The sequence below is a fragment of the Cetorhinus maximus genome, chromosome 13 (genome assembly GCF_964194155.1).
Source record: "Cetorhinus maximus chromosome 13, sCetMax3.hap1.1, whole genome shotgun sequence".
In the NCBI taxonomy this organism is placed as follows: Eukaryota; Metazoa; Chordata; class Chondrichthyes; order Lamniformes; family Cetorhinidae; genus Cetorhinus; species Cetorhinus maximus.
The window spans coordinates 119,460,870-119,488,631 of NC_135891.1; the positions used below are offsets into that span (position 1 = coordinate 119,460,870).

Sequence of the window (27,762 nt, forward strand, 5' to 3'; positions counted from 1 at the left end):
TGGGCCCGGGAGCGGCGGCAATGGCGGCTCCGCAGCGAGGAAGCGGCTCCGGGAGCGGCCAGCGTACAGCCTCCGCCCTGGTGGTGGTGGCAGAGTCCGGGAGAGCTGAGCTGCTGCGGGATGTGATTGTTCAGGTCCAGCGGGGTGAGGCCTATTCATGTGACCGGGAGACAGAGACACAGTCCCGGGGAGAGGCGGCCAGCAGGGGCGGAGAAAAGGGGAACTGGGGCATTGCAACCTGGTTGTTGCCTTTCTTGGGGTATCGGCGAATTATACCCCCTTCCTTCTACCCCCACCCCCCCCAAAAGCCTGCTCCTGCTCCTGGGGCTTTGCAACTGTTTAATGCCCTGCCGGAGGCACCAGGGCACACTGGCTGTTTAATACCCTCTCCTGGGGTATGAGAGCATTGCAGCCGCTCTCATCAGTTTTGTAACTGTTCAATACCCGCTTCTGGGGTATCGGGGAAATTGTAGCTCCACATGGGGCATTTGGGTGTTTGCAAAAACCCTTCGCAAACCGGGGGCGGGTGGCGGTGGCCGCACTTTTGCCGCAGGAATTTTTGTTTGTTTTTTTTTTTGGCCACGAGTGACTTTTTGTCTATTGAATGGGGGGGGCTGAAATCTTCCGTTTTGTTCCTCATCTAAAACCCGGCGGGTCCCTAGAGGAGGCAGGAGTGATTGTGCTTCACATGTGACACTGACTGTCGGTGGCCTCTGTCCCCTGTCCCCTGTCCGGGCAAAGGTTCTGGATGGGAGACGCTCTCACCCCGGGGCCACTCTTGTGTGATGGGGGTGACAACCCATTTTCTTGCAGGTGGCAGGGATCGGTTTAAAAGTCTCTTCCAACCCTCGCCCTCCCATCAAAATAAAAAATAACAGCCGCCCATAATACAACGGGCTGCTTGTAATTTTTTTTTTGGAAAAATATTTATCTAGATGTATCCTCGGGGCAGTTGTAATCCGAGCTTGCCTCCCGCCTGTCTCTGCAGCAGCTGAGTTTGAATTTCTTAATGCATTCCCGCAGAAACGCCTCCTTGCGTCTGGTTTGTGGGATATCCTGTTCCTGTAGGATCCGAAAAACATGGGAGGGAGGGAGGGAAGAGATTCAAATCTCAACCCCGCTCTCCGGTAATGGGCAGAGATTGTGTGTGGTTCCCAGGGTAAGTGACATACCCATCTCCAAATGAGTAACCCCCGCGATCCCTGTTGAAGGACCTGGATACATATGTGTCGGTTTCACCCTGTGGATACAATGAGTCATTTTCACCCTATAGATACAATGTGTCAGTTTCCTGGGATCAGAGTGGGGAACGGATACAATGTGTCGGTTTCCTTTTATGACCACTACAATGAGTCAGTTTCATCTTCTGACACATTGTGCCTGATGTCAATTTCCTGCTACAGTAGCCACTGCCCTTGGGAGCTATTGTTTAAAGGCGCCAAATCAATGCAATTTGTTATAGTTTGCCCCCTTCTCCTCTCCCCTCCCCTCCCTGCCCATTGGTCCTGTGCTATTGCACTTTAGTTTTTACACAGCCCGTTTCTGTGTGGTACCCGCTGCTGTCTCGGGATCCCCTGTGTAACAGAAAGTCGGATCCCCTTCATTCACTCCGTAATAGCTTAACGACCTTAATATAGCCCAGATCAGTAACTTGTCATTACTTGGGTGGGTATAGCAGACGCTTCCATTGGTAATTGAAATAATTGTACAGTAAATTGTGAAATAAAAACAAATATAGACATGGTTGAGAGAGGGGCAGGATTGGCAGCTCAATATTCCAGGATATAGGGTCTTCAGGCGAGACAGGGAAGGATGTAAAAGAGAAGGGGGTATCGCAATATTGATCAAGCAGTAAGGAGGGATGACATCTTAGAAGGATCCTCAAATGAAGCCATATGGGTAGAACTTAAGAACAAAAAGGAGCAACCACATTGCTGGGAGTGTACTATAGGCCCCCCAAACAGTCAGAGAAATAGAAGAGCAGATATTTAGACATATTTCAGAGAAGTGTAAAAATAATAGCGTACTAATAATGGGGGATTTCAACTTCCCTAACATTAACTGGGTTAGTCATAATGTGATAGGTTTAGAGGGAGCGGAATTCTTAAAATGCATCAAGGAGAGCTTTTCAAACCAGTATGTAGAAGGTCCGACAAGAGACGGGGTGGTCCTGGACTTAATTTTAGGGAATGAAGCCAGGCAAGTGGTAGAGGTATCAGTGGGGGAGCATTTTGCAGATAGTGATCATAACTCCATTAGATTCAAGGTTGTTATGGAAACGGACAAGGATGGGCCAGAAATCAGAGTTCTAAATTGGGGGAAGGCTGATTTTAATAAGGTCAGATATGATTTGGCCAGAGTGGACTGAGAGCAGCTACTTTTAGGTAAATCTGCGACAGAGCAGTGGGATTCATTCAAGAAGGAAATAGGGAGAGTATAGGGCCAATATATTCCAGTAAAGATAAAGGGTGGGACCAACAAATCCATGGAACCCTGGATGTCGAGGGATATACAGGATTGGATAAAGAGAAAAAGGGAGGCTTATGGCAGATACCGAGGGCTCAAAACAGTGGAAGCCCTAGAGGATATAGAATGTGTTGGAACTTAAAAAAGGAAACTAGGAGAGCAAAAAGAGGGCATGAAAAAACATTGGTAGGTAAAATAAAGGAAAATCCAAAGTTATTTTATAAGTACATTAAGAGTAAGAGGATAACTCAGGAAAGAGTAGGGCCCGTTAAGGACCATAGTGGTAATTTGTGTGTGGAGCCAGAAGACGTAGGTAGGGTCCTAAATGAATACCTTGTGTCGGTGTTCACAAGTGAGAGGGACAATGTGAGTATGGAAATCAGGCAGAAGGACTGTGATATAATTAAAGAAATTAGCATAGAAAGGGAGGAGGTTCTAAGTAGCCTGGCAGGCTTAAAAGTAGATAAATCTCCTGGCCCGGATGAAATGCATCCCAGGCTGTTGAGTGAGGCAAGAGAGGAGATAGGGGCGCTGTCAATAATTTTCAATACCCCTCTGACCACAGGAGAGGTGCCAGAGGACAGCCAGTGTGGTGCCATCATTCAAGAAGGGAGGAAGGGATAAACTAGGGAACTACTGGCCAGTCAGTCTAACCTCAGTGGCGGGGAAACTATTGGAAGCAATTCTGAAGGACAGAATTAATCTACATTTGAGAGGCAGGGATTAATCAAGGACAGTCAGCATGGTTTTGTTAAGGGGAGGTCATGTCTGACCAATTTGATAAAATTTTTCAAAGAGGTGACCAGATGTGTAGATGAGGGCAATGCATTTGACATAGTCTACTTGGAGTTTAGCAAGGCTTTTGATAAGGTCCCACATGGGAGACTGATAACGAAGGTAAGAACCTATGGGATCCAAGGCAATTTGGCAAATTGGATCCAGAATTGGCTGGGTGGCAAGAAGCAGAGTGTGATGGTCGAGGAGCATTTTTGTGACTGGATGGCTGTGTCTATTGGGGTTCCACAGGGATCAGTGTTGGGTTCCTTGCTGTCTGTGGTATACATAAACTATTTAGACTTGAATGTAGGAAGGTTAATCAGTAAGCTCTCAGATGACATGAAAATTGGTGGGGTGGTAAATAGTGAGGAGGATAGCCTTAGATTACAGGAGGATATAGGTGGGCTGGTCAGATGGGCTGATCAGTGGCAAATGGAATTTAATCCAGATAAGTGTGAGGTGATGTACTTGGGCAGGACAAACAAGGCACGGGAATACATGATGAGTGGTAGGACGCTGGGAAGTACCAAGTATCAGAGGGACCTTGGTGTGCATGTCCACCGGTCCCTTAAGGTAGACAAGGTGGTTAAGAAGGCATATGGAATACTTGCCTTTATTAGCCGAGGCATAGAATATAAGAGCAGGGAGGTTATGCTGGAACTGTATAAAACGTTGGTTAGGCCACAGCTAGAGTATTGTGTGCAGTTTTGGAATCCGCATTATAGGAAGGATGTGATTGCATTAGAGAGAGTGCAGAGGAGATTTACCAGGATATAGCCTAGGCTGGAGAGATGTGGTGATGAGGAGAGATTGGATAGACTGGGGTTATTTTCCCTGGAGCAGAGGAGATTGATGGGGGACATGATTGATATCTAAAATGTATAAAATTATGATAGGCATAGATAGGATAGACAGGAAGGAACTTTTCACCTTGGTGGTGGGATCAATAACCAGGGGGCATAGATTTAATGTAAGGGGCAGGAGGTTTAGAGGGGATGTGAGGAAGAATTTTTTCGCCCAGAGAGTGGTGGGAATCTGGAACTCACTGCCTGAAAGGGTGGTAGAGGCAGAAACCCTCATAACATTGAAGAAGCATTTGGATGTGCACTTGCGATGCCATGACATACAAGGCTATGGGCCTAGTGCTGGAAAATGGGATTAGAATAGTTAGATACTTGTTTGACCATCGCAGACTCGATGGGCCGAAGGGCTCTATGGCTCTATGATAGGAAGTAGTCGGCATTTCAGGCAGTATCTGTGCATTATGAAACAGCCAGCGTTTCAGATCGATGACGTTTTTATGAACTAATCTGAACATTAACTGCTTCTCGGTCAGTTGTATAGCTGGGAGCAAGAAATTGTCCAGAGGCACCTAAATGATACTGGGGCTGAAAAGGTTAAATTGAGGTCATATTGCATAAACCTGGCTTGTGCGAGAGATGGGGTTTGATCAAGGCTGTTTAACAACTGAAGCATCACTTCCTCATCTCAGCATTCCAGCACTCCCCCCAAACCCATGTTAAAGGCCAATATTTCCTTAAGACTTTTTAATTGTTTTGTTTCTACATTTCTACTGACTTTGAGGTCTGTGTACCGTAACATCCATATCTTTTGTGTTGCTGCTCTTCACCGCCCCCCCTTCCCCCCCTTCCACCCCCTCGATGCCCATGTTGCTGCATCCTCCTCACTGCCAGTGTTTCTTCTGTAGGGATCCTCTCCTGGGACATTGATGCTGCTGCCTACAGCCTGGATGAACAGCTCAAGCTCTTTGTGTCCAGACACTCTGCTACATTTCCTGACGAAGCAAAAGGTAAAACCTTCATTTCACTTGTTCTGTGACTTGTGCAAACATTTCGACTGCAAGCACTTCCCAATTCCACCCAGTCATTCTTTCCAATCCTTGGCAGCATGGATTTTCTGTAAATTTCAAGCTCTGAAAGTTTGGGGTATTTTTTTGTTCGGTGGTATTTTTGTTCTACAGGGTTTGTTGATTACTTTGGTGTGAGACTTGAGGCTGACCTGGTTTTGATTGCGTGCTGATATATATAACTCTGCAGGGATCCTTTCTTTCTCTCTCCGCCCCCCCCCTCCCTCCATGGCCCATTTTTCTTCTTGAATTTGTGGAATCTTCAGGTGAAAGAAGAGTGAACTTGCATCTTTTTGTAGCATCTTTCAAGATCTCGACATGTCCTAAAACACTGACTAATAATGAAGTACTTTTTGAAGCATAGTCACTGTTGCAGCAGCCAATTTGCAAAGAGCTCGCGCTCACGCCCCCCATACTGAGGGGACCTCCCTGTGCTTCAACTAATGCTGTGAGATCTCCTGTTACAGGAGCTCAAACATATTGTGCCTTTTTGGGGTGGGCAGTTGAGGTTCAAATCCAGCCTCTCTGGATCACCCAGCAATAGCGCACAGATAAAATTGTCAAATGTCCACATCTGAAGGTTGCAACCTTTAAGCTATGTTGAGTGAGCTGATCTCAGCCCCTATAAGTATAGGGTCCCACAATTGGTTTCAGTGCCCCCAGGTTAGGAAGGGGGAAATTGTGGCCAGGGCTCTTGCTCATATTTTGCCCCAGTACCAATGCTGGAAAAGTGAGACCATGGTTGAGTGGACGACGAGGGTGGTGGAACAATGATCTGGATCTGCTGTGATGCCCCCTAAAGGTGAATATCTGACAGTGATTGGCTGGCCATCCTTGTACATGAAAGATGGATGGTTGTACTGGAGGGGTGGAGTAGCTGATCTTGCTAAGATCACATCTTCAGCTGAGGAAGATGAGCTTGATGAATCTTTGGCCTTGGCGGATGAGGAAGTGCAGGGATTCCTGCTGTGAGTAATCCTTCACCTCATAGTGCCACTTGTGACTGACTGGTGACTGATTAGGGGATGTGAGCTATGGGCATGGTGACGGAGGGAGTCACTCAGGGAATGAATGTCACAGGGTACTCAGTCATCTGCCCTGTGAGATGTCCTGTTTCAAGCTGATCTGCCAACACCCAGCCCTCTGTAGCGGGGTGGGTTATGGGGAGCGTGCTTGGACTGGCTGGACATTGAAGCAACGAAAGCTGTGGCTCAACAGGCTGAAACCAGTGATCACTTCAACAGGGCAGAGTCTGTGTCGCGCAAGCTGCAGTCTTTGGTCAATTCTGTGCAGCTAACAATCTGACTGCAAACTCTTATTTCTTTAATCAATAAACTCCAATCTGATTTGAAAGCAACTAATTCAACCTTCAACTGAGTTTATACAACAGAGGTCCCAGCAGCGCTATTGGTAATGAGGGAATCTGTCTCAGTGACCTATCTTGCAATTTTTTTCCCATTGTTCTCACTTTCTGCACCCCCATTCAAATCTGTGTAGGTGGCATGTAACTCACCGAGGATAAAGAAAGACTTGTATTTATCTGAACAGTGTCATATTAATGTAATATCAGGAAGATCAAAGTGTCTTTGTCTTCAGCTCCCACCATAAACTCTATTCCTTAGTTAGTAATTCCATCCCGCTCCCTAGCAACTTCCTGAGACTGAACCAGACTGTTTGCCTCTTGATATTATGTTTGACTCCAAGATGAGTTTCTGCCACAGATCTGTGCCATCACTAAGACTGCCTATTTCCACCTCATTGTGTTGCTAGACTCCATCCCTGCCTCAGCTCATCTGCTGCTGAAACCCTCATCCATGCCTTTTCTGCTCCTACACATTTCTGGATGAGCTCCCCAGTTCTTCCCTCTGTAGGTTTGAGGCCATCCAAAGTTCTACTGCCCGAGTCCTAACTCACACCAGGTCCCGTTTGACCATCCACCCTGTGCTCACAGTGACTCCCAATCTGGCAATGCCTCAATTTTAGAATTCACATTGTTGTTTTCAAATTTCTGTGACCTTGCTCCTTGTTATCTCTAATCTCCTCTAGCCCTAAGATATCAGCGCTGCTGCAATTTGGCCCCGTGAACATCACTGCTTTTAATTGCTCCACGATTGGCTGTACTTTCAGTTGCCAAGGCCTTTCGCTCTGGAATTTGCTCCCCAAACTCCCTTCCCCTCACTCCTCCTTTAAGGCACACCTTAAAGCTTACCTCGGACCAAGCTTCTGGGCACCTGTCCCTAATATCTCCTAATTAACTTTTACTTAATTACTCCCATTTAAGTTCCTTGGGATGCTTTTTGTGAAAGGTGCTATATAAATGCAAGTTCTTTGCCTCAACCTGGGAATGTCCCGAAGTTCTTTACAGCCATTGAAGTACATTGTTAAAATGTAGGATATGCTGCCGCCAATTTGCACACTCAGGTGTCATCAATGCCAATAGCTAGACAATTTGTTTGTGATGTTGTTTGAAGGATAGATCTGGCCAGGACACCAGAAAGGACTCTCCTCTTACAATAGTGGCCATGGATGGGGCCTCGGTTTACCATCTTATCGCAAAGATGACACCTTTGACAGTGCAGCACCTTTTCAGTACCACACGAGTGTATATTTTGCAGAGGCCCTTTGATCATAGATATTGTGTGAGCATCATTCGCTTGGTGTAAAGATTTCAGTAGATTTGTGGGCACTCAGAATCGAGGGATAAGGAAGACGTGCTGAGTTAATTTGGAAGGTCAGCCATGATCTTATTGATCTGATTGGGGGCTGCATGGCCATCTCCAGCTCCTAGTTCTTATGTTCTTCAGTATTGGATTCCTTTTTTTTTCCCTCTGGCTGAATGATGGATGTCTGTTCTGTGCGTTGATTATGGATGTGGGGAGTGCAGCATGGTTTGACTGCTGTGCCTGTTATTCTTTGCCTGGGTTTCCATCCTTCCAGGATTCTTCCTCCGCTCTCTTGTTACAAAGCTTTCCTTGTCCTCAGTTAGTTGGGGGTGGGGCGGGTGGTGTGGGCAGTGAAGAAGAGCTTTAAGTGCTGGATTCCTTCTGACTGTTGGAGGCAGATGTTCATGCTATGGGGAGGGCGCGAATGTTGGTAATCTTGGCCATCTGTGTGTGTGTGTGTATTTTGTCTAGTTTCTGTTCCTGCTTTTCTCTGCTCCAAGGAGCCGGGTTTGGTGATTGAGCACTGAGTTATATGTGGTTTTAAATGACCTCAGAGGGATGTGCACACTTTTAATGACTGCACACGTCACTACATTTTAGACACCAGGAATCCTCGGTTAAGCTCATGTCTTGCAAACAGTTAAGGGTTAATAACCAGGGGGCATAAATTTAAGGTAAGAGGCGGAAGGCTAAGAGGAGAGTTGAGGAGAAATTTTTTCACCCAGAGGGTGGTGGGAGTCTGGAACACACTGCCTAAAAGGGTGGTTAAGTCAGAAGCTCTTGTAACATTTAAGAAGTATTTAGATATTCACTTATGTTGCTATAGCCTCCAGCACTATGGGCCAAGCACTGGAAAATGGGATTAGTGTAGTCAGATCTTTGACTGCCATGGACACGATGGGCCGAATGACCTCCTGTGTGTAAACGTCAGAGTCTGAGTCTATCATGCCAAATGTAGTTGTTATCCTGCATCAAAGATGGTAACCATACAATTTGTCCAAAAGTAGGAATGAAATAAATAATAAATATTGGGATTTTTCTCACAATCTATTCATTTTGGTAGCATCAGTTGATAACTGTACAATGGATGAGTGTGTGTGCTCATGCTTTAGCCCAAATGGACATACACCTCCCCATGACATTCAAAAGCATTGCCATCACTGAATTCCCCACCATCAACATCCTGGGGTTTGCAATTGACCAAAACTTAATTGACCAGCCACACACATACTGACAAGAGCAGGTCAGAAGCTGGAAGTTCTGTGGCAAGTAACTCACCTGACTCCTGAAAGCCTGTCCATCATCTACAAGGCACGAGTCAGGAGTGTGATGGAATACTCTCCACTTGTCTGGATGAGTGCAGTTCCATCAACACTTGAGAATCTTAACACTATCCAGGATAAAGATGCCTGCTTGATTGGCACCATATCCACCAACCTTCAACATTCACTCCCTCCTCTGCCAGTGCACAGTAGCAGCAGTGTGTACCATCTACAAGATGCACTGCAGCAACTCACCTGGGCTCCTTTGACCTGAAGGACAAGGGTAGCAGATGCATGCAAATGCCACCACCTGCAACAATTGGCCCCCCTCCCCACAAAGTCTCATCCCATCCTGACTTGGAAATAAATCATGTTCCTTCACTGTGACTATGTCAAAATCCTGGAAATCTCTCCCTAATATCAGTGAGAACACCTTCTGCACATGAACTGTAGAGCTTCAAGAAGGTGGCTCACCACCACTCTAGGGATGATCAATAAATGCCAGCTTTGCCAGTGATGCTCTCGTCCTGAGGAATTTTTAAGGAGAAAAAAAATTGCCGCTATGATTTGAGTGTGACCTGATATCAAAGATGGCTGGTGGTGAAATCCATGGGATTCAATATTTCTCCCCCCACCCCCACCCCACGATCTGCTGCTCTTCCAGTAATGCAGGGAAAAGAGTTGGGACGGTTTTACCTGTTTTTACTGTTTATTCCTTAACCAACATCACTAAAGTAGATTACCTGGTTACTGCAGTTGTTTTTTTTAGGTCTTGCTGTGCATAAATTGGCTGCTGTATTTCCTATTGCAATCGCGACTACATTCCTCCAGTACTTCATTGGCTGAGAAGCACTTTGGGGCATCCTGAGGATGTGAATATATAAATACAAAAGTTCTTTGATAGTACAGAATGTGAATATTGCTGAAAACAGAGGCATGTGACTGAAGCTTTTCATCTTGCACTCGAGGCCTATCTGTGAGTTTGTGTAATACAGTGAACAATGATCTGATCACGATAGCCATTGTCCCACATGATAGCTTTGGTATGGTCTATTTTGCTGCCCTTTGCCTTTCTCATTTGAAGGGCATTATGTGAACATTGTTCACCAGCAGTCGCTGCAGCACCAGTCCCAGTGCTGCAGACTAACAATTCGTAGAGGGACAGTGACTGTTGTCCCACAGAGTGACTTTGTTCTGACCTGTGGTGGGCTGCTGGTGGGGGTGAATTAAGCTGCACTAAAACACAATGCTTTATTTTCTTCTGTTAAATCTTTACATTGATTTATGGTGGATTCTAAAATATCTTCCGGCCTCTCCTGCAATTTGACCCAGAGCCTGCACTTTGCATAATTTTTTTTTGGCTTCTAGCCATTCGTTGACCTGCCTGGATGCTCCCAGCTTGTTAGTGCTGCTCTGACTGGGATGGGCCCATGGTGCTTCCTGATTTGGATTTTACACACTTCCATGACGGACAATATGACTGATTTTGGGTTCTTGCTGAGGAGTGCTGGGTGGGAGAAGAATCTGGCCTGTACCAATTTTGTCAAGGAGGTACCCGTCTCTAGGATGAAGCCTCCTTTTGTCCAGGAAGGGGCCACATTTGATGCCTGGGTCTGTGCTGGGCTGGCAGATCTCTGTATGACAGGATGTGCTTCAGTTCAATGCAAACACCTTGGCTATCCAATATATGTGAGTCCTTGGTTGCAGGTGATAATCTGTCACAGGATTTACCTTCCTCCCTTTCCCTACAAGATTTGGATCACTAGGTGAGGAATTCCCCTCAGTCAAATAACTGGATAGTCACTGCCTATGAAACTGGATTGCAGGAAATGTCCGGGTCCTTGGGAAGAGGGGGGAGAATGTTGGAAGTTTCCTTCTATCCTATCTGTATATTACTGTTAATTGGTAGCCACTGAGGATTGTTTTCTGATTTGCACCAGTGGCATCATTGGGTTGATTAGGGATCAAGAGGCTCCATTCCATCCTTATACATGTTCATTGCCTTCATCTTGGTGCCCTGAAGGGCTTCCATGAATAGTTAGGCCTTGTGGTATCCAGGGTAACCAGGTTTCCTAGTGGGACCAAAATCTCTTTAGGAAGGAAATTGTCATATTTGCAATGAACTGAAGGATTCATTGTTTTGGGATGGGGTTAGTGTTGCTTTCAGTTGGAGTCAGTGTTGGGGCATTGTAAACTTGATGAGGAATCTGCAGCCTGGATGAAGAGTGTCATCTACTTCTCCCCTTCCTCACCTCAGCCAAAGTGCTTGAAATCTGGCTAGATACAAGATTTTTATGCTAGGCTTGAATCTCGGAGACGGTGGAATCATCTTTGGAGTGTGGAATACAAGGTGTTGCCTGTAACTTAGATTCTCTCTCCATCTCAGTCCATAGGTCTCCTTCAGCCAGCGTGTCTCTCTGTCCTATTAATGGCTTATCTCGCGCACGTGGATTGGTTCACTGATTCTGGGTGTGTCTCTGTCTCCTGTTGGCTGAGAGTCGGCTGTTACAATTAGCAATCCCTCCATGGCCCCTCTTTTCCTCCTGTGTAACATCCTCCAGCCCTGCACACTCTAATTCTGGCTTCATGTGTTTCTCTGATGTCCATCACTCCTCCTTTGATGGCTGTGCCTTCAGCTGCCTGGACCTTAAGCCTTGAAGTTTGTTCCCTATACGTCTCTACTCCTTTCAGTCCCTCCTTTAAAAAAGCCTACCTCTGACCAAGCTTTATTCACCTATTCTAATATCTCCTTGTGTGACTCGGTGTCTAATTTTGTTAATCACTCCTGGGAAGAGCTTTCGGACATTTTACTGCATTAAAGGCACTATATAAATGCGAGTTATTCCACATTTTTCTTCTGCTTGAGTTTTGTTTGACATCATCTCACTAATCAACTGGACCCCCTGCTGTTTTCTTGCTGATGTTTAATTGGAAAACTCCCAATTCAGGTTGTTTTCTAAGTTCTGTGGCATACAGGAGCATTCACCTGACTCCAAAAGTTATGGGTTCAAGTCCCACTCCAGGGATTCCAGTACAGATTCCAGGCTGACACTCCCAGTGCCAGTAGTGAGAGTGCTGTTCAGTTGGAGGTGCCACCTTTCAGATGAGACATTAAACTGAGGCCCTGTCTGCCTTCTCGAGTTGATGTAAAAGATCCCAGGGCCACGATTTGGGAGAGGAGCGGGTTGGGGTTCTGGTGTCCTGGGTAAATGTTTAAATCTCATCCGGCAGCCACGTTCCCTATAAGCGGCAGTGACTACATTTGAAAAGTGTTTCGTTAGCTGTGAAGCACTTTGGGCTGTCCTGAGATGCTGAAAAAGTCCCATAGAAATACAAACACTTTTTCTGCACTAGGCTGACCTCTAATGAATGATTAATTATACTGCAATCTACCTCTTTCTTCTGTACAGATGGGTCCCTCTCCTTTTGGATGAGAAGTTTGCCAGGAGCATTATCCAAACACACTCTTCAAATTGGATGGACAGCTCTTGAAGTTGCTGGGCTAGGATTCCTGCTTATTGATGATCTTGGGGTGCTGGTGTCAGATCCTGTGGGGGTGGGCTTCATTGACCAGCAGAGCCAGTCAGAGACTTGGTTGTAATGGAGACACCAGAATCAGAGGCTATAAATATAAGATCATTAATAAATCCAACTGGGAATTCAGGAAAACTTCCTTTTATGCAGAGAGTAGTGAGAATGTGGAACTCACTAGCCCAGGGAGTGGTTGAGCTGAATAGTATGGATACATTTTAAGGGAAAGCTCCACTTCTCATGTGGGAGCAGAGTGACTGGGTTTTCCATCCCTGCTGTGCATCCAATGTATTATTGATGACATAAGGGACTCTCCCTTAAGATGGAGCATTCCATTCCATAGAGATCAAGCACTGTATAGCCCCAGGCAGATTCATTTGTTTTTAATTCATATGATCTCCAGCCAGAATTGAATTTTAGCTGTTTGAGATGGATTTACTTCCTGCTTTTGGGTACCACTGCCCCATTAAACATCCCCAGGACAGGTACAGCATGGGGTTAGATACAGAGTAAAGCTCCCTCTACACTGTCCCCGTCAAACACTCCCAGGACAGGTACAGCATGGGGTTAGATACAGAGTAAAGCTCCCTCTACACTGTCCCTGTCAAACACTCCCAGGACAGGTACAGCATGGGGTTAGATACAGAGTAAAGCTCCCTCTACACTGTCCCCATCAAACACTCCCAGTTGTACAGTGCTAGTGATGTTTTCCTATTTCCTGCACCATTTGTCCTGTGAGGTGGTTTATTTTTAAGGACAGTTTTGTGCTGTAGGAGCCATTTGTGTTGGATTCTGATCAGTCTGTGTAGAGGGGAAATCCCAGGGTGCGGGTGAAAGGCTGATGTTTAACCCATTCAATCTCTAGCTGAAGAAGCTGGTTTTCTGAATTGGGTTCACACTAATGTATGTCCCTATCTCTGTAACATCTCCTTATGTGATTTGTCAAACCTGGTTTAATAATGGTCCTATGAAGCATCTTAGTAACATTTTACTATGTTAATAACGCTATATAAATACAAGTGGTTGTTTTCAGTCTGATTGTTTGCCCAATACTTTGATTAACAGTCTGGTAGACTTTTCTTTGCTGTTTCATGTGCACGGACTCCTCTGGAGGATTTAGCTAGCTGGATGCAGAAAGACTGGGGGAATGATCAACAGAATCTGTGCCAAGTACTGGAGGAGGAAGGAAGTGCTGTCCTTGAGACTTGGTAATCTCTCTTCCTCATTCAGGCACTGAGGATTAGCCCATGGTGCGTTTGTGCTGACGAATGACGGAACCTTCTGGCTAGATAGAGGCCCCCTCAGGTGCTGTCCCTCAGTTAGACTGAGCACATCGAGAAACCCTGGGACATAGGGAATTTTCGTTCCAACTTGACAGAATTGAGGGTTGGGTTTGTTGGCTGCCCTTTTAACTCTGTCACTTAACACCCCCCCCCGCCCAACCACTCCAATGAGTGACTGCTGAAAGGACCAGGAAAATGTCCAGGTCAGAAGAGGTGGTAGGTTTGTATATCCAGATTGTTCTTAAACATTTTCCACTTAGCTCAGTGTCTCACTCTTGATGAATTTCCTTAAATTCCTCCAACTCCGCGACAGACCTGTCCCCACCAGTACTGTACCCCAGTGTTATACAGTGACAGACCTGTCCCCACCAGTACTGTACCCCAGTGTTATACAGTGACAGACCTGTCCCCACCAGTACTGTACCCCAGTGTTATACAGTGACAGACCTGTCCCCACCAGTGCTGTACCCGAGTGTTATACAGTGACAGACCTGTCCCCACTAGTGCTGTACCCCAGTGTTATACAGTGACAGACCTATCAGCTCTGGTGCAGTTGTCTAGTCTTCGCTGGAATGATGTTTCATTATTCAGTTTGTCCTTGTTATTTCTGTCTTAGGCCAGAAGATTCTCCATCACTGCGATGAGGCTTTGGAAACACTGGTCCTGATAAACCCCTCCAATGAGTCTCTCTGTGCTGAGGTGAGGCATCAGCTGTTCTTCTTTGATCCCGTGACCTTTTCTTTATATTCCAACCCCTGTCCTCTTCTCACCATCCCAGGTTTTCTGCTTCCTCTGCTGAAGGTGCAGCGTCCTGCTTTGAGCAGCCCCCCTCTGATAGCTCAGCTAAATTATTATAGTTTGGAGTGTCAGCCTATTTGATTGTGGAAGGCTCAATGATTAAGGCCTGCTGTGGCTGCCTGACTCTCTTTCAATGCCTCTGCCCATGTGGCCCTGGAGAAGGAGAATGCAGTACCCAACAGTACACTTGATGCTTTCTCTGGCCAGTGGGCACTGCAGGGTATTAGGGCTGTGGTTGATGCTGGTAATATTCTAGTTTAATGAAAGATTCCTCTGATTTGCTGCATTTTAAGCATCTCTAGTCTAATCAGCTGTGAGCCAGTGGATAGCGCACTCACCTCTGAGTCAGGAGATTTGTGTTTAGAATCCCACTCTAGGCTGATATTCCCAGTGCAGTACTGAGGGAGTACTGCACAGCCGGAGGTGCCATCTTTCAGATCAGACTTTAAATCAAAGCCCAGTTTTTGGGTGAACGTGAAAGATCCTGTGGTACTATTTTGAAGAGGAGCTGGGGAGTTCTCCCTGGTGTCCCAGCCAAAATCTATCTCTCAACCAATATCATTAAAGCAGATTTTCTGATCATTTATCACCTTGCTGTTTGTGCGATCTTACTATGCACAAATTGACTGCCATGTTTTCTATCCGTGCCTACACTTGAAAAATTATTAGATGTAAAGTATTTTGGGGTGTCCTGAGGTGTTGCAAGGTGCTATATAAATGTAAGTCCTTTCTTTAATTGGACCAGTTGTTTAGTTGTTATATCAGTGGATGCCCTTAAAGGAACACTTGTGGTTTTGATTCCCAGTTGACACTGAGCTTGGTGCCACCCAGATAGTCCATTTTAAACTGGGTCCAAAGCAGCAACTGGGGACAGGAGGCTGCAAAAGCATGACATCCTTATTACCTTTTAAGACCACCTGTTTCCAGGACATACGGTTGATTTCTGTGTGCTGTTTCCGTTCTAGATACGGACTCTGATATCCGCAGCACCACGACACAAGCTTCTGGTGTTGGCTGGACCGTGCCTGGAGGAATCGGGCGATCTACTCTTGCAGAAAGGATCCTTCACATTCCAGGATTTCATCCAGATCTTCACGGACAAGGAGGTTGTCTCCGGCTGTTAACTCTGCTCCTACTTCACCGTCTCTTTAAAATCAATGATTTCAGAGTTGAATTGCACCTTGTTCATTTAATGCTCAGGCTGCTGGCACCTCAGCTGACAATTTCCCCCTATAATCTATCTTTTCTCTCTATCTACCCCTATACAGTATATGTTCTGGGAGTGTTTGATGAGGACAGTGTAAAATGAGGATAAGAATTTTAAAATTGAGACATTGCCAGACCTGGAGCCAATGTAAGTCAGCCCAAGCACAGAGGTGACAGGTTAACAGGACTTGCTGTGAGTTAGAACACAGGCAGCAGCGCTTTTGGATGAGCTGAATTTTATACAAATGACTATAGGATGGCGTATTAATAAATTGACATTTTGCTTTCCTCTTAGATCGGAGAGCTGTTGAGCTTCACATCTCCTGCCAACAAGGCCAGCCTTACTCTTGCCTGCCCTGACTTGGGAGAATGGAAGAAACCGAGCTTGGAGAAGCACAGTCTCCAGGAGTTCATTGAGATCAGGCTGAACCCTCCAGTCACACTGCCAGAGATGGAAGGACTGCAGGAATTCCTGGAGTATCTCTCTGAAACCATGGAGTCATCATCACCCTTTGACCTGCTGGAGCCCCCAGCCACTGTGGGCTTCCTGAAGCTCTCTAAACCATGCTGTTACATCTTTCCCGGAGGGAGGGGTGACTCTGCCTTCTTTGCCGTCAACGGATTCAATATTCTGGTGGATGGAGGATCCGATCAGAAATCCTCATTCTGGAAGCTTGTCCGCCACCTAGACAGGATTGACTCCGTCCTGTTGACTCACATTGGGACCGACAACTTGCCTGGAATCAACAGTTTGCTGCAGAGAAAGCTGGCGGAATTGGATGAGGATCAATCTCTAGGCTCTGAAATGAACGGTGACTGGATGAAACATCTTATTTCTCCTGAAATTGGCGTCATGTTTCTCAACGCACCTGAAAGGCTTCAACATATTGAGAGAAATAATGTCAGGCGAGGCATCGATGAGGTTAGTGTAATGCTTCAACATCTGGATCTATTGCGTATTGAACCACTGCCACTCTATAGAACTGTTGGCAATGCTTTAGAACCAACAATTCTCTTTCAAAAAATGGGTGTTGGACGTCTGGAGATGTATGTCCTTAACCCAAGTAAAGGCAGTAAAGACCTGGACTACTTGATGCGGCAGTGGACAGGCAATGGTTGGCCAAAAGGAGGAAGCATCCCGATTCAGTGCCTGGTCTCCATTTGTGCTCTTATTGTTTGGCACCCAGCAAGTAAGATGGAGAAGATAATCAGAGTGCTGTTTCCTGGTTGCACTCCTCAAGACAAGATATTGGAGGGACTAGAGAGGTTGAAGCACCTGGAATTCTTGAAGCAGCCCTCCACCACCCTGAGTGAACTGGAAGCTCTACAAAAAGACAAGGGCCCCAAGCCTAAACGAGCAGAAAGTCGGGAGAGTCTCAAGAGTTTCACCAAAGGGTTATCTGTTAAGACAGGATGTGACTCGGAGGCTAGCCTGGTGGGGATGAGGCCAGGGTCTGCAAAGGACAAACATAGGGTGGAGAGGAAGGACAAGCCTGGAAAAACCAAAGCTGACATAGCAGCACCAAGCGAAGGAGTGAAAGAGTCTCATTCGAATGTGTCGGCAGAGCTGAAGGCTAGAGAGCAAGTGGGTGACAAACTGAAAGACACAAAGCCAAAACTGTCAAAGGAGAAACTGCAAAAGAAAGAGGTCAAATCAATGAAAACGGAAGAGAACACAGATGCGAAAGTCTCTAAAAGGGAAGAAAGAAAAGAAACCGAGAAGAAAGTGGTGAGAAAAGATGTGGCAAAGCAAGTTAAGAAGATGGAGCCTAAAAAGGACGAAGGGACAGGAGCAAAGGCTCCCATTAAAAAAATGTCTGCGGTCCCTGCTATCAGCAGAAAGACTTCAGCAAAAGCCAAAGTGCCAAGCAAAGAGACTGTTGGATCTAAAGAGGTCAAAAAGGACCTGACTCCTTCTGCAAAAGGACTAGTCAAAGTCAAATCCAAGGTTCAGAAAAAGGGGTCTACAACAGAATGCAAGCAAGCTCCTGGCAGTGTATCTCTCGCTGAGAAGGGAGTTGAGCTGGGTGCTTCCAAGTTGTCCACACCAGAGGACATGACAGCAGAGTTTGAAAAGCTCAAGCAAGCAGAACAGGAAGTGCAGGCTGGAGACATAGAGGTACTGACCCAGGCTGAGACTGAGTTGGAAGGGAGTGGGGGGAAAGTGATGGTGCCGGATGAACCGTCACCTGATGAGGGCTTCACCACAATGGAGAACGAAAGCGAGCCCGAACCTTCTCCCCGGGGTGACCGTCAAGTTGTCAACACTGGCATCACTGAAAGTGAGGAAGCAGTGGTCTTGGAATGGCCTGAGACACACAAGGGAGGCAAGGACATGGAAGAGAAGCAGGAAACCAGAGGTGATGCCGAGACTGAATCTGATCAAGGTATGATTAGAATTAATCATATTAATGGCCTGAACTGTGATACTGAAAATGAAGATGCTTTTGAAATGGAAAGTCCCGATAAGTTCAGGTATTTTGATGAAAAGTTAAGCCCTAGTAGGAACATGGTGGCCCTTTCACCTCTTGCTAAAACCCCACGGAGTGATCGTAGTGTTAATTTTGATCTAACACCAACTGAGCTCGGGCCACCAGATGAAATTAAAGGGCAGATGTCTGTCAACAACCAGGAGGTTCTGGAGGACCATTGTGCAAGCTCTGAGGAGAGGACCTTGGAGATGGTGTCTCCTCCAGGATCTGGCCCTGCCAGTGCTGGCCACACCCCTTTCCATCAATCACCAATTGATGAGATCATTCCCAGAAGTGAAGATGGTTTAATTGAGAGAGTTTCCAGTCTCCTCAATGAGGAAAACCAGTTGAACAATGCTTATAATAAGCCTCTAGATGGAGGACCCCAGTCAAACACACGACCACCATTTGAAAATGCCAATGCTCCATTGGACAGACATACCAGCTTCCTGACCTTGAGTCCATTCAAGGAAGTTATTTCTGATGTCTCGCCAACTCTGACAACCCCGTCATTGCCAGCAGAAGTTGGCTCTCCTCATTCCACAGAAGTTGATGAGTCTCTGTCCGTCTCCTTTGAACAGGTTCTGCCACCTCTGAGTGAAGCTCTGACCTCTCCACGAGAGGACAATCAGAGGGGACCTCTCAATGGCCTTTCTCCTGAACACGAAGCATTCTCCGGGAAAGGCGACCCTCATGGCATGAGCCTGCCCTTGAAGTCATTGCAAGATGCATTTCGGCCTCCGCAGGTGCCACTGGTCCATGCCTCGGTGGATGGGGATTGTGCATTATCTCACAGCAGTGGAGTTGACGGGCATTTGCCACGTATGGTGGGTCTCCCTTCTGAATCCCCTCATGATGTTGACTTGTGCCTCGTGTCGCCTTGTGAATTTAAGCACCCAAAGACTGAACTCTCCCCCTCCTTCATTAACCCCAGTCCACGGGAGTTGTCAGATGAGAGTGACCTTTCCCAGGAATTTGCCACGCCAATTGTCCAAAGGAGGGGCCACAAGTCTCTGTCCAGTAGAAAGGCAGCGCTGGACGAAAGGACCCCGACCTCTGCTAGCGAGTCCCTCCCAACCCTCTCGGGTTCTGATGTCCAGCCTGAGACTGAGGACTGCCCGTCCATCACTGCAGACGGGGGCATTGACTCTGAGGAAGACTCTGAGAGCCTTCCAGCCAATAGGTCTCATCCTCCTGTGTCCTCCAGACCGTGTGACCCTCCTCCCACCCCAATGAAAGATCCTCACCCACCCCCACCCCAACCTGGCACATGCATGGTAGACCCTGAGGTACTGACCCAGAGCCCTACCAAAAACGTCATAGAGAGGACGAAAGGCAAAAAATTGGGTTCAAAGCCCACCGTGGGCTCAGCAGCAAGGAAAACTGAAAACACTAAACAATCGACTCTCTCCAAACCAAAAGGTCCCCAGCTGACGTCTAAAGAAGTGGATAAATTGGCCACGAGCAGTAAGAGCGGCCAAGTTGGGAAAGTTTTCCGGGTGAATTCCAACCAGTCGATAAATTCAGAGGAGAAGGGAAGGAATCCTCAGACGACAAGCTCCAAACCACCTCGCAGCACGGTCGCAGGTCAGTTACAGAACACGGGTGAGATTTACAGTGCAGGAAGCCCCTCACAACTGTTGCCGTTGCCTTGGGGACTTGCGCAAAGTTCTTCCAATGGGATTGAGGCGTCCATGTACATAGATCACTAAAATGTAGTCATCGGGTGTAAAACAACAAAACCACACCCGGTGAATGGAATGAGAGTCTTTCTAACTAAAGGGTGAGAATGTAAGGAGGTGGGAAGTTTGCTTCCGGTTATACAAAGGCCAGGTTAGGTGATGCCTGGAGTGGAGTACAGTACTGGGCCCCACACCTTAGAATATATTGGCTTTTGAAGGAGTGCATTGCAGACTCGCCAGAACATTAACAGGATTCAAAGGATTAGATTACAAAAACACTTTACATAAACTAGGCTGGTATTCCCTGAAATATAGAAGGTTAAAGTGGAGGAGAAGGGGGGGATTTGATTGAGATTCTATTTTTGGGATTTTGAAAGGAATTAATAGCTTAAATGGAGAGAGACTTTTTCTGTAGTTGTGGGAGTCTAGGACAAAGGGATATAATCTTAAAAAAAAGGAGCCAGGCCATTTGGGAGAGATGTTCTCAAACACTTCATGCAAAGTGTAGAACTCTCAAACAGTGGATGCTGGCTTAATTAATCATTTTAAACCTGGGATTGGTTGATTTCTGCTAGGTAACCCTGCTATAAAAGGATATGGAGCTTTGCTGGGTGAATGGATGGGGTTCAGATATAGATTAGCAATAATCTCATTAAATGATGGAACCAGCTCGAGGGCCTGAATGACCTCCCATTCCCATGCTCCCATTGGGCATTGGTGCCCAATTTCTTTTTCTAACAGCTGCCTTTCTTGGGGGTGATGGTTTGGTGCTGCGGCATCACATGTCCTGTCATACTAGACTGTGAGCATCAATGGGCTAATTGGCTGACTGACACTGGAGTGAACCTGTCAGCTCAGCCGTGGCTCTGCCTAGCACACTGACCTCGAGTCACCAGGTTTGTGGTTGAAGCCCCACTGCCTGATGGTCAGTTTGAAATTGCTGAGGTTGACATCTGGGCACTTGCTTGACTGCAATTGGGTAAGTGTGTCTCCTCCATGCCCCCCAATCCTCCACCGCCCCCCCCCCCCCCCCCACCCACCCACCCAACCATGGGAGTAGGGGCAAATGCCAATTTTCACAAAAGCTACTCCAACAATGGGTGATATCCAACCTATGCCAGTTCCTTGGATGAAGAGGCAATGAATTTTGTTTTTTTTCTGCAGCGTCTTACTTATTGGCAGTAGCACTTTCTAAATGATATATCACTAGCTCTCATTAACACCATCTTCCACCTCCAGGAACCAGGGAACCTACTCATTGAACGAGTTGTTTCCATTGCAGGTGCAGTGAGCAAGAGTCCTGTGGCCCCCCCTGTGTATGTTGATCTTGCCTACGTCCCCAACAGCTACAGCGCCAGAACAATCAACGCAGACTTTTTTAGACGGCTGAGATCTTCAATCTACGTCATAAGTGGTGATGACCCACAGAAAGAGGGGGCAATGAGAAACATCCTGGACTCGCTCTTGGAAGGCAAATCAGTGTGGGGAAATAACGTCCAGGTGAAGGGATTTTCCATATGTCAATGGAAGTATATACCAATTGCCAGCATCTCGATTTCTACATTCTCCCCCACCTCTCTAACTTTGTTCCAGCCCCTACAACCCTCTGTGCTCATCTAATTCTGCCCTTTTGCACGTCCCTCATTTTAATCACTTCACCTTTGGTGGCGGTGTCTTCGGCTGCCTGGGCCCTAAGCTCTGGAATTCTCTCTCTAAACCTCTCCACTTCTGCCCTCTCCTTTTAAGGCACTCCTGAAAACTGACCTCTTTGGTCAGATTTTTGGTCATCTGTCTTAATATCTTATGTGGCTCAGTCAGCTTTTGCCTGGAGCTCCTATGAAGTGTGTTGTACATTAAAAGCACTTTTTTTTTTATTCTTTCATGGGATGTGGGTGTCACTGGCAAGGCTAACATTTGTTGTACATCCCTAATTGCCCTTGAGGCAGAGGCAGTGGGCTGTCACCTTGAACCGCTGCTGTCCATCTGGTGCAGGTGAGTGCATAATTAGGGATTAAAATGAGCAGCTAGCTGCTTTTTCTCTTTTTTGGATGGTGCAGACATAATGGGCTGAATGGCCTCTTTCTGCACCGTAACTTTTCTATGGTTCTATAATTGCAAGTGCAAGGCTGAGGGAATGCTGCACTGTCAGAGGGTACTGTCCTAAATAAAATGTTAAAAGGCCCCATGTGTCCCCTCGGGTGAATGTAAAAGATCCCAGGACACACTTTCGAAGAACTGGAGAGTTCTCCCCAGTATCCTGGCCAATTTTTACCCCTCAGCCAACATAACTAAAAACTGATCTGGTTATTATCACACTGCTGTTTGTGAGGATGCTGCTGCATTTCCCTGTATCACAATAGTGACTGCACTACAAAAGTACTTCAATTTGGCTATAAAGGCCCTTTGGGCCACTCTGCACTATATAAATGCAAGTTGTCTCTTTCTTCTAAGAAGCACTTGGAAGAAGCTTAGTAGCCTCCCACCTTGGCACTTTGCCCAGACTGGTTCTTCCCACTGTAACCTTGTTCTGCTTTTTCCACACTGTTGAGGTTAAGTAATGGGAAGATATTTTTTATTAATGGGAAGTGGCCATAAGGCCTAACAGAACAGACATGTTCCTTTTTCATGGAACTACCCAGCTCTCCAGTGACCTCCCATATACCTCAAACCCCTCTCTTTCCAGGCAGCACTTTATGAGTGGGCTCATGAGATTATGTCCAATTGAGTCCTTCCCAGAAATTCCACAGGGTTTTCCGAAGTTCTGGAACGTTCTTCCCTGGCTGTCTTTTTAAGTCATACGTGATGCTGTCCCTTTTCTTTGCAGGTCACTATAATCCCGACCTTTGACTCTCCAATCATGCATGAGTGGTACCAGGAGACCCACGAGAGGCAGCAGTCGCTGAACATCACTGTCTTGGGGAGCAACAGTACGGTTGTCATGCAAGAGGAGACTTTTCCGGCGTGCAAAGTTGAATTCTGATCAGGAGTATGTGCAACGGACTGGACTCTGAGCGCTTTTGCTGTGGGCATGGAGTTGAAACTCATGTCGGTTTTATCCCACCCATTTGCCCTAGGCAAATACGTAGATCCTTCTCTGGAGTGTGTTTTTTTAGAGATGCGTCAAATTGTACACACCCTCACCCCACCACCACCACCCCCCCCCCCCCCCCCCCAAAATTCTCCCAGCTCACACGATGCTTCAAAAGTTGCACAATTGTACCAAGCCTCAGGCTCTGAATTCGTAAAACCCAGTGAACTGGGTGAAAAGCCAAGCTGTGACAATGGGCAAGCAAGTTTTTGGGGGGGGGGGGTGTTGGGCTGATGGGTGTGGGTGTGCGAGAGCCAGTTGGGACCAGGGGTTTAAAATGCTGCCTGGTGACCACCAAATACTTTGAAATGATGACCACTTTTTTTTTTTAATTTTAAAAACAACAAATGGGTTTTTGGTCTTCTTGTTGTCCCCAATTTGCAAATCATTTCAAACAAAGGAAGAGAAGCCAAGGAGTTGAGCCATCATTGGTTACTCTGGGAATGGGATGATTTTGCTATGGCCTTTGGGCTGCCAGTTTGGCTTGCAAGCTTATTAATTCCTGCCTATGGTGGTTCATCTGTGCTAATGTCTATGGTAAATGAAATCTGTGATTTAAGAAGTATTTAAATTTGTTTTCTCATGGCAAGTCATTGTTGTAGTTTAGACTTACAACAAATAGAAAAACTGTCATCACCTCTATGTGCCCAAGTCCTCGGAGTAGGATCCTGGGAAGTGACCCTTAACCACTGCCTCCCTCCCCACAGGACCTTTTAGTTTCCAAGGAGAATGGTGCTTGAAGGAGTTGGCTTGGGGAAAATCTTGTATTGCCTAGGTTCTGGTTTGGTTGGGCAGCCATAGTGATCCTACCGCCAATCGTGCATGACTTGTTGCCAAGTTTGGTGAAATGTTAGGCCACTTATTTACAACTGATGAGCCAACAAGGGGGAACAGTCTCATCCAATGGAAAATTCACAGCGAGTGTCATTGGTTGAAACCCACTTCCAAAAGGGAAGCTGTGATTAACAGCTACCTGTTGGGCAGGTTTTGAGCCTGGATTTTTATGGGTACTTGAATACCACTCCTCTTAGACTTGGAGAGAACAAAAAAAAATCAATTAACCTGTTAAATCACTGTTTCTAGAACATTCCACCCAAAACAGAAGGAGCTTTGATTCTTCTCAATATACTGCGTGCTAATCAGTTTAAACTAAATATTGTGGGTGAGGATAAGTGTTGAAAGTTGAGAGGATTGTGTTCTATTTCCACCCCCCTCCTGAAGACTAGGGGGACAAGTGAAATGGTGGGGGTTACAATTCAGCTGAGATTGATCTTAAATTAGAGTAGGATTTGGCTTGATGAGGAAAACCCTCATCTCAATTCTCTCAAACTTATGTTTATCTATTTATGCTACCAAATCACTACTTTCAATGCAATAGAAAGTGAAGGAGGAAAAAGAATTAAAACCAGGACAGTTTGTGATCCTTAATTTTTTAAGGTAAAGCACATCTCCACCCTTCCAACAGAACCCATCTTTCTCCATTTAACAAAGTTTTTGTGACTTGCAAATGACTCCATGATGACAGTTGACATTAACTCAATTATCTGCTAAAAGTAAAGTGTTTTGACAGTCAGTGAAGAACTCCAACCAACCTGAGTTTTTTGTTGAGTTGGTGGAGATGGGAGGAGAATTAGTGTATAGCTGGCTGGTGACGCCTCATTGAGTGAGGGGATCTCTGCTGTGAGGCTTCACCTGCATGTTAAAAGGCTGGACAGTGTTCCTGAAGACTGCAGTGTCTCCATGTTTACATCTTTAACACATGGTGATTTAATTGCTGGCTGGAGAAGGAGCCCTGATCATTGGTGGCCTGATACCTCCTCCAACCTAATCCTAATGGTAATTTGGCCATATAGCCAGGCCTTGACATAGTCAACAACTCGGTCAAAGGGCAACCATTTAACCTCTTACTGATTTGAGTGAATGATGGTTTGGGAAAGTAGCTTAAGGAGCAGACGAATGTATTTTGAAGTGATATAGCCTATTAGTAATAGTCAGGCTGAGAGTTAGAGAGGGGGTAGAATGACTAAGGTGTGTATTACAGAGTGCACAGAAACAGTACTTGGAGGGTCAGACTGAGGTGTGGTTCAATATTATTAGAGTTGCCCCAACTGCAGGTTTACTTTGTCTAGACTTTGAACTGAACTATTAATACAAATGGCCTTTAACCAATTAGAGTTGGGGGGCGGGAAGTGGGGTGTGCAGCAATCAAAACAAGGCACCCTCAACATTGCCAAGTTTTCTCGTAGGATTTACAGGTCTCGGGATCTGTAGTAGGCCAAGAGTGTTCTTTCCCCTCACTACCACCTCCCCACCCCAACCACTCCTCTGGCAGTGTGGACCACAAGGCCAGAGCTGTTCCAGGCACTCCAGAGAGTTCCTAGGCATGTGTGTTAACCTGGGACATGCTCTCTTCCTCTCTCTCTCCTCATTGTTTACAGAGAGCTCAACAATAGAACTCAATCTTTGATTATCTTGTATTCTGACGCCAGCTCATTGAATCCAATACACTCCATTGAGAAGCAGTGAAGAAAGCTCGTGACACGCAAGCATGTAACTGAAAAAGCTGCGATTTCAATCCAGTTATTTATTCTCAAAATTAATATATAATAAGCTTTTGTTTATGGTTTACACTATTTTGTAATCGCTGCTTTGTCTGAGCAGCACTGTTCATGTTGATCTTGTGTTGAACCTCTCATTGGGTATTTTTTAATTTGAGGTTTAATCAGTATTAAACACTAATTTTAAAGCTAATTCAATTGAGGATGCAAATTGTTTATCCTGATTGCATTTTGTTGAGAACTGTACTGTATTCCTGAACATGTATGTGAAACTTTCCATAACTAACTGCTGACTGTTGTACATTGACAGGATATTTGTATTTTAAAGGGTGGTGTGTTTACACATCAGGTGGGGACTGTCTAACTGAAAGAATTCATAGGAGCAGCTATCAAACAACTTGGTTAAAACCACCTGTGGGCTCAGTTGATTTTAGCCTAAGATTTGATAGATGCAGAGTTTCTCCCCATAAGAAGAGGTGGTCAATCTACTCAATCCTTCATAAGGCTGGGGCTCCATGCAAAGTGACCCTGAGCCCACTCCATGAGTAAGCACCCATGTTTATACTCTGTTAATCCTGGTTCATGGGCAAGGCTTAGGGGCTGTGGTTTGGATGGGTCTCTATTCAATGTTTCACTTTAATTTCAGAGATGTCTGCACGGACTTGCTCAAGTCACTCCCGGTTACCGTGCAGAAGTCTAGGCTGCTAGTTATTCTCACTTGCTTTTAAAGATTGTTCTGTGTATAAACACAGACTGGATCTATCTGTTGGCACTACTGTTAGAATTTCTGGCTTTACAATGAAATTGAACAATAAAATTTCAATAAAGGGACTGGTTTTTGTCATTGTGTTTTTTTCCTCGACCCCACTTTACCCAAACTTGTTGACCATCTTGTCTCAGGAGTGAGTTGCTTTATTGAATTTTCTGAAGTGCTCTGACACTTATGCAAATAAACAGCCATTTTTCCAATTGTTCATGGGATGTAATTGTATCTGATGAGGCCAGCATTTATTGTCCATCCCAAATCGCCCTTGAGAGTGGCAGTGAGCCACCTTCATTTTGAACCACTCCAGCCTGTGATGTGCAGTAAGCATACAGTGTGCTGGCTTGGTGAATTCCTGCAGTGCATCTTGTAGATGGTACACACTGCTGCTACTCTGCGTTGGTGGTGGTGGGTGGGGTGCCAATCAAGTGGGCTGCTTTGTCCTGGATGACATCAGGCTCTTTGAGTATTGCTGGAGCTGCACTTATCCAGGCAAATGGAAAGTATTCCATCACACTCCTGTCTTGTGCCTTGTAGATGGTGGACAGGACTTAGATTTGTTAAGGAACAGGAGGAGGTCTTTGAGCCTTTCTCCCCTATGACTCATCTGTATTTTAAATCTTATCTACATGCATTAGCTCCATAACCCTTGCCTGACAATTACTCAATCTCAGTTTAAAAATTTTCACTGACCCTCAGCATCCACAGCTTTTTGGGGGAGAGAGTTCCAGATTTCCACTCCCTTTTGTGTGAAGAAGTGCTCCCTGCCATCACCCTGAACAGCCGGGGTCTCACTTTAAGGTTATACAAACATGCAAATTAGGAGCAGGAGAAGGCCATTTGGCTCCTCGAGCCTGTTTTTAATATGATCATGGCTGATCTGATTGTGGCCTCCTTTCCTGTCTATCCCTTTTCCCTTGAATCCCTTGTCAGTCAAGAATCTATCTAGCTCAACCTTAAACATATTCAATGACCCAGTCTCTGCTGTTCTCTGGGGATGAGAACTCTGCAGGCTAAGAGGAAAAAGTTTCTCCTCATCTCTCACTCTTTCAAATGGGAGAGCCCTTTTTAAACAATGCCCCCTAGTTCTAGTCTCTTCCACATGGGGAAACATCCTTTCAACATCCACCTTGTCAATTCCCCTCAGGATCTTTTTATGTTTCAATAAGATCACCTCTCATTTATCAAACTCCAATGGATACAAGACCAATCTGTGTAACCTTTCCTCATAGGATAAACCCCCTCATCCCAGGTATTAAGCCAGGAATTATTCTTGTTCTGGACCCCCTCCCCCTTTTACCCCACGCCCACCACCACCACCACCAGAGGAAATATTTTCTCTAACTA

At 45.9% G+C, this 27,762-nt stretch overlaps 1 protein-coding gene across 3 annotated transcripts; it reads left to right on the forward strand.

Moving 5' to 3' along the window:
- On the forward strand, positions 1 to 26,483 carry map1sa (microtubule-associated protein 1Sa). Of its 3 annotated transcripts, XM_078556173.1 has the most exons (8): positions 1 to 144; positions 4,952 to 5,053; positions 14,466 to 14,548; positions 15,613 to 15,753; positions 16,149 to 18,240; positions 19,747 to 19,911; positions 21,289 to 21,506; positions 22,831 to 26,483. In XM_078556173.1, the coding sequence occupies exons 1-8, from the start codon at positions 21 to 23 to the stop codon at positions 22,984 to 22,986; spliced, it is 3,081 nt and encodes a 1,026-aa protein (XP_078412299.1). In that variant the 5' UTR covers positions 1 to 20; the 3' UTR covers positions 22,987 to 26,483. The 3 variants fall into 3 exon arrangements, with proteins under 3 accessions (XP_078412299.1, XP_078412297.1, XP_078412298.1); XM_078556171.1 differs by having other exon boundaries at positions 16,149 to 19,911; XM_078556172.1 differs by lacking the exon at positions 1 to 144 and adding an exon at positions 1,045 to 1,159 and having other exon boundaries at positions 16,149 to 19,911.
- Positions 26,484 to 27,762: the final 1,279 nt, after the last annotated feature.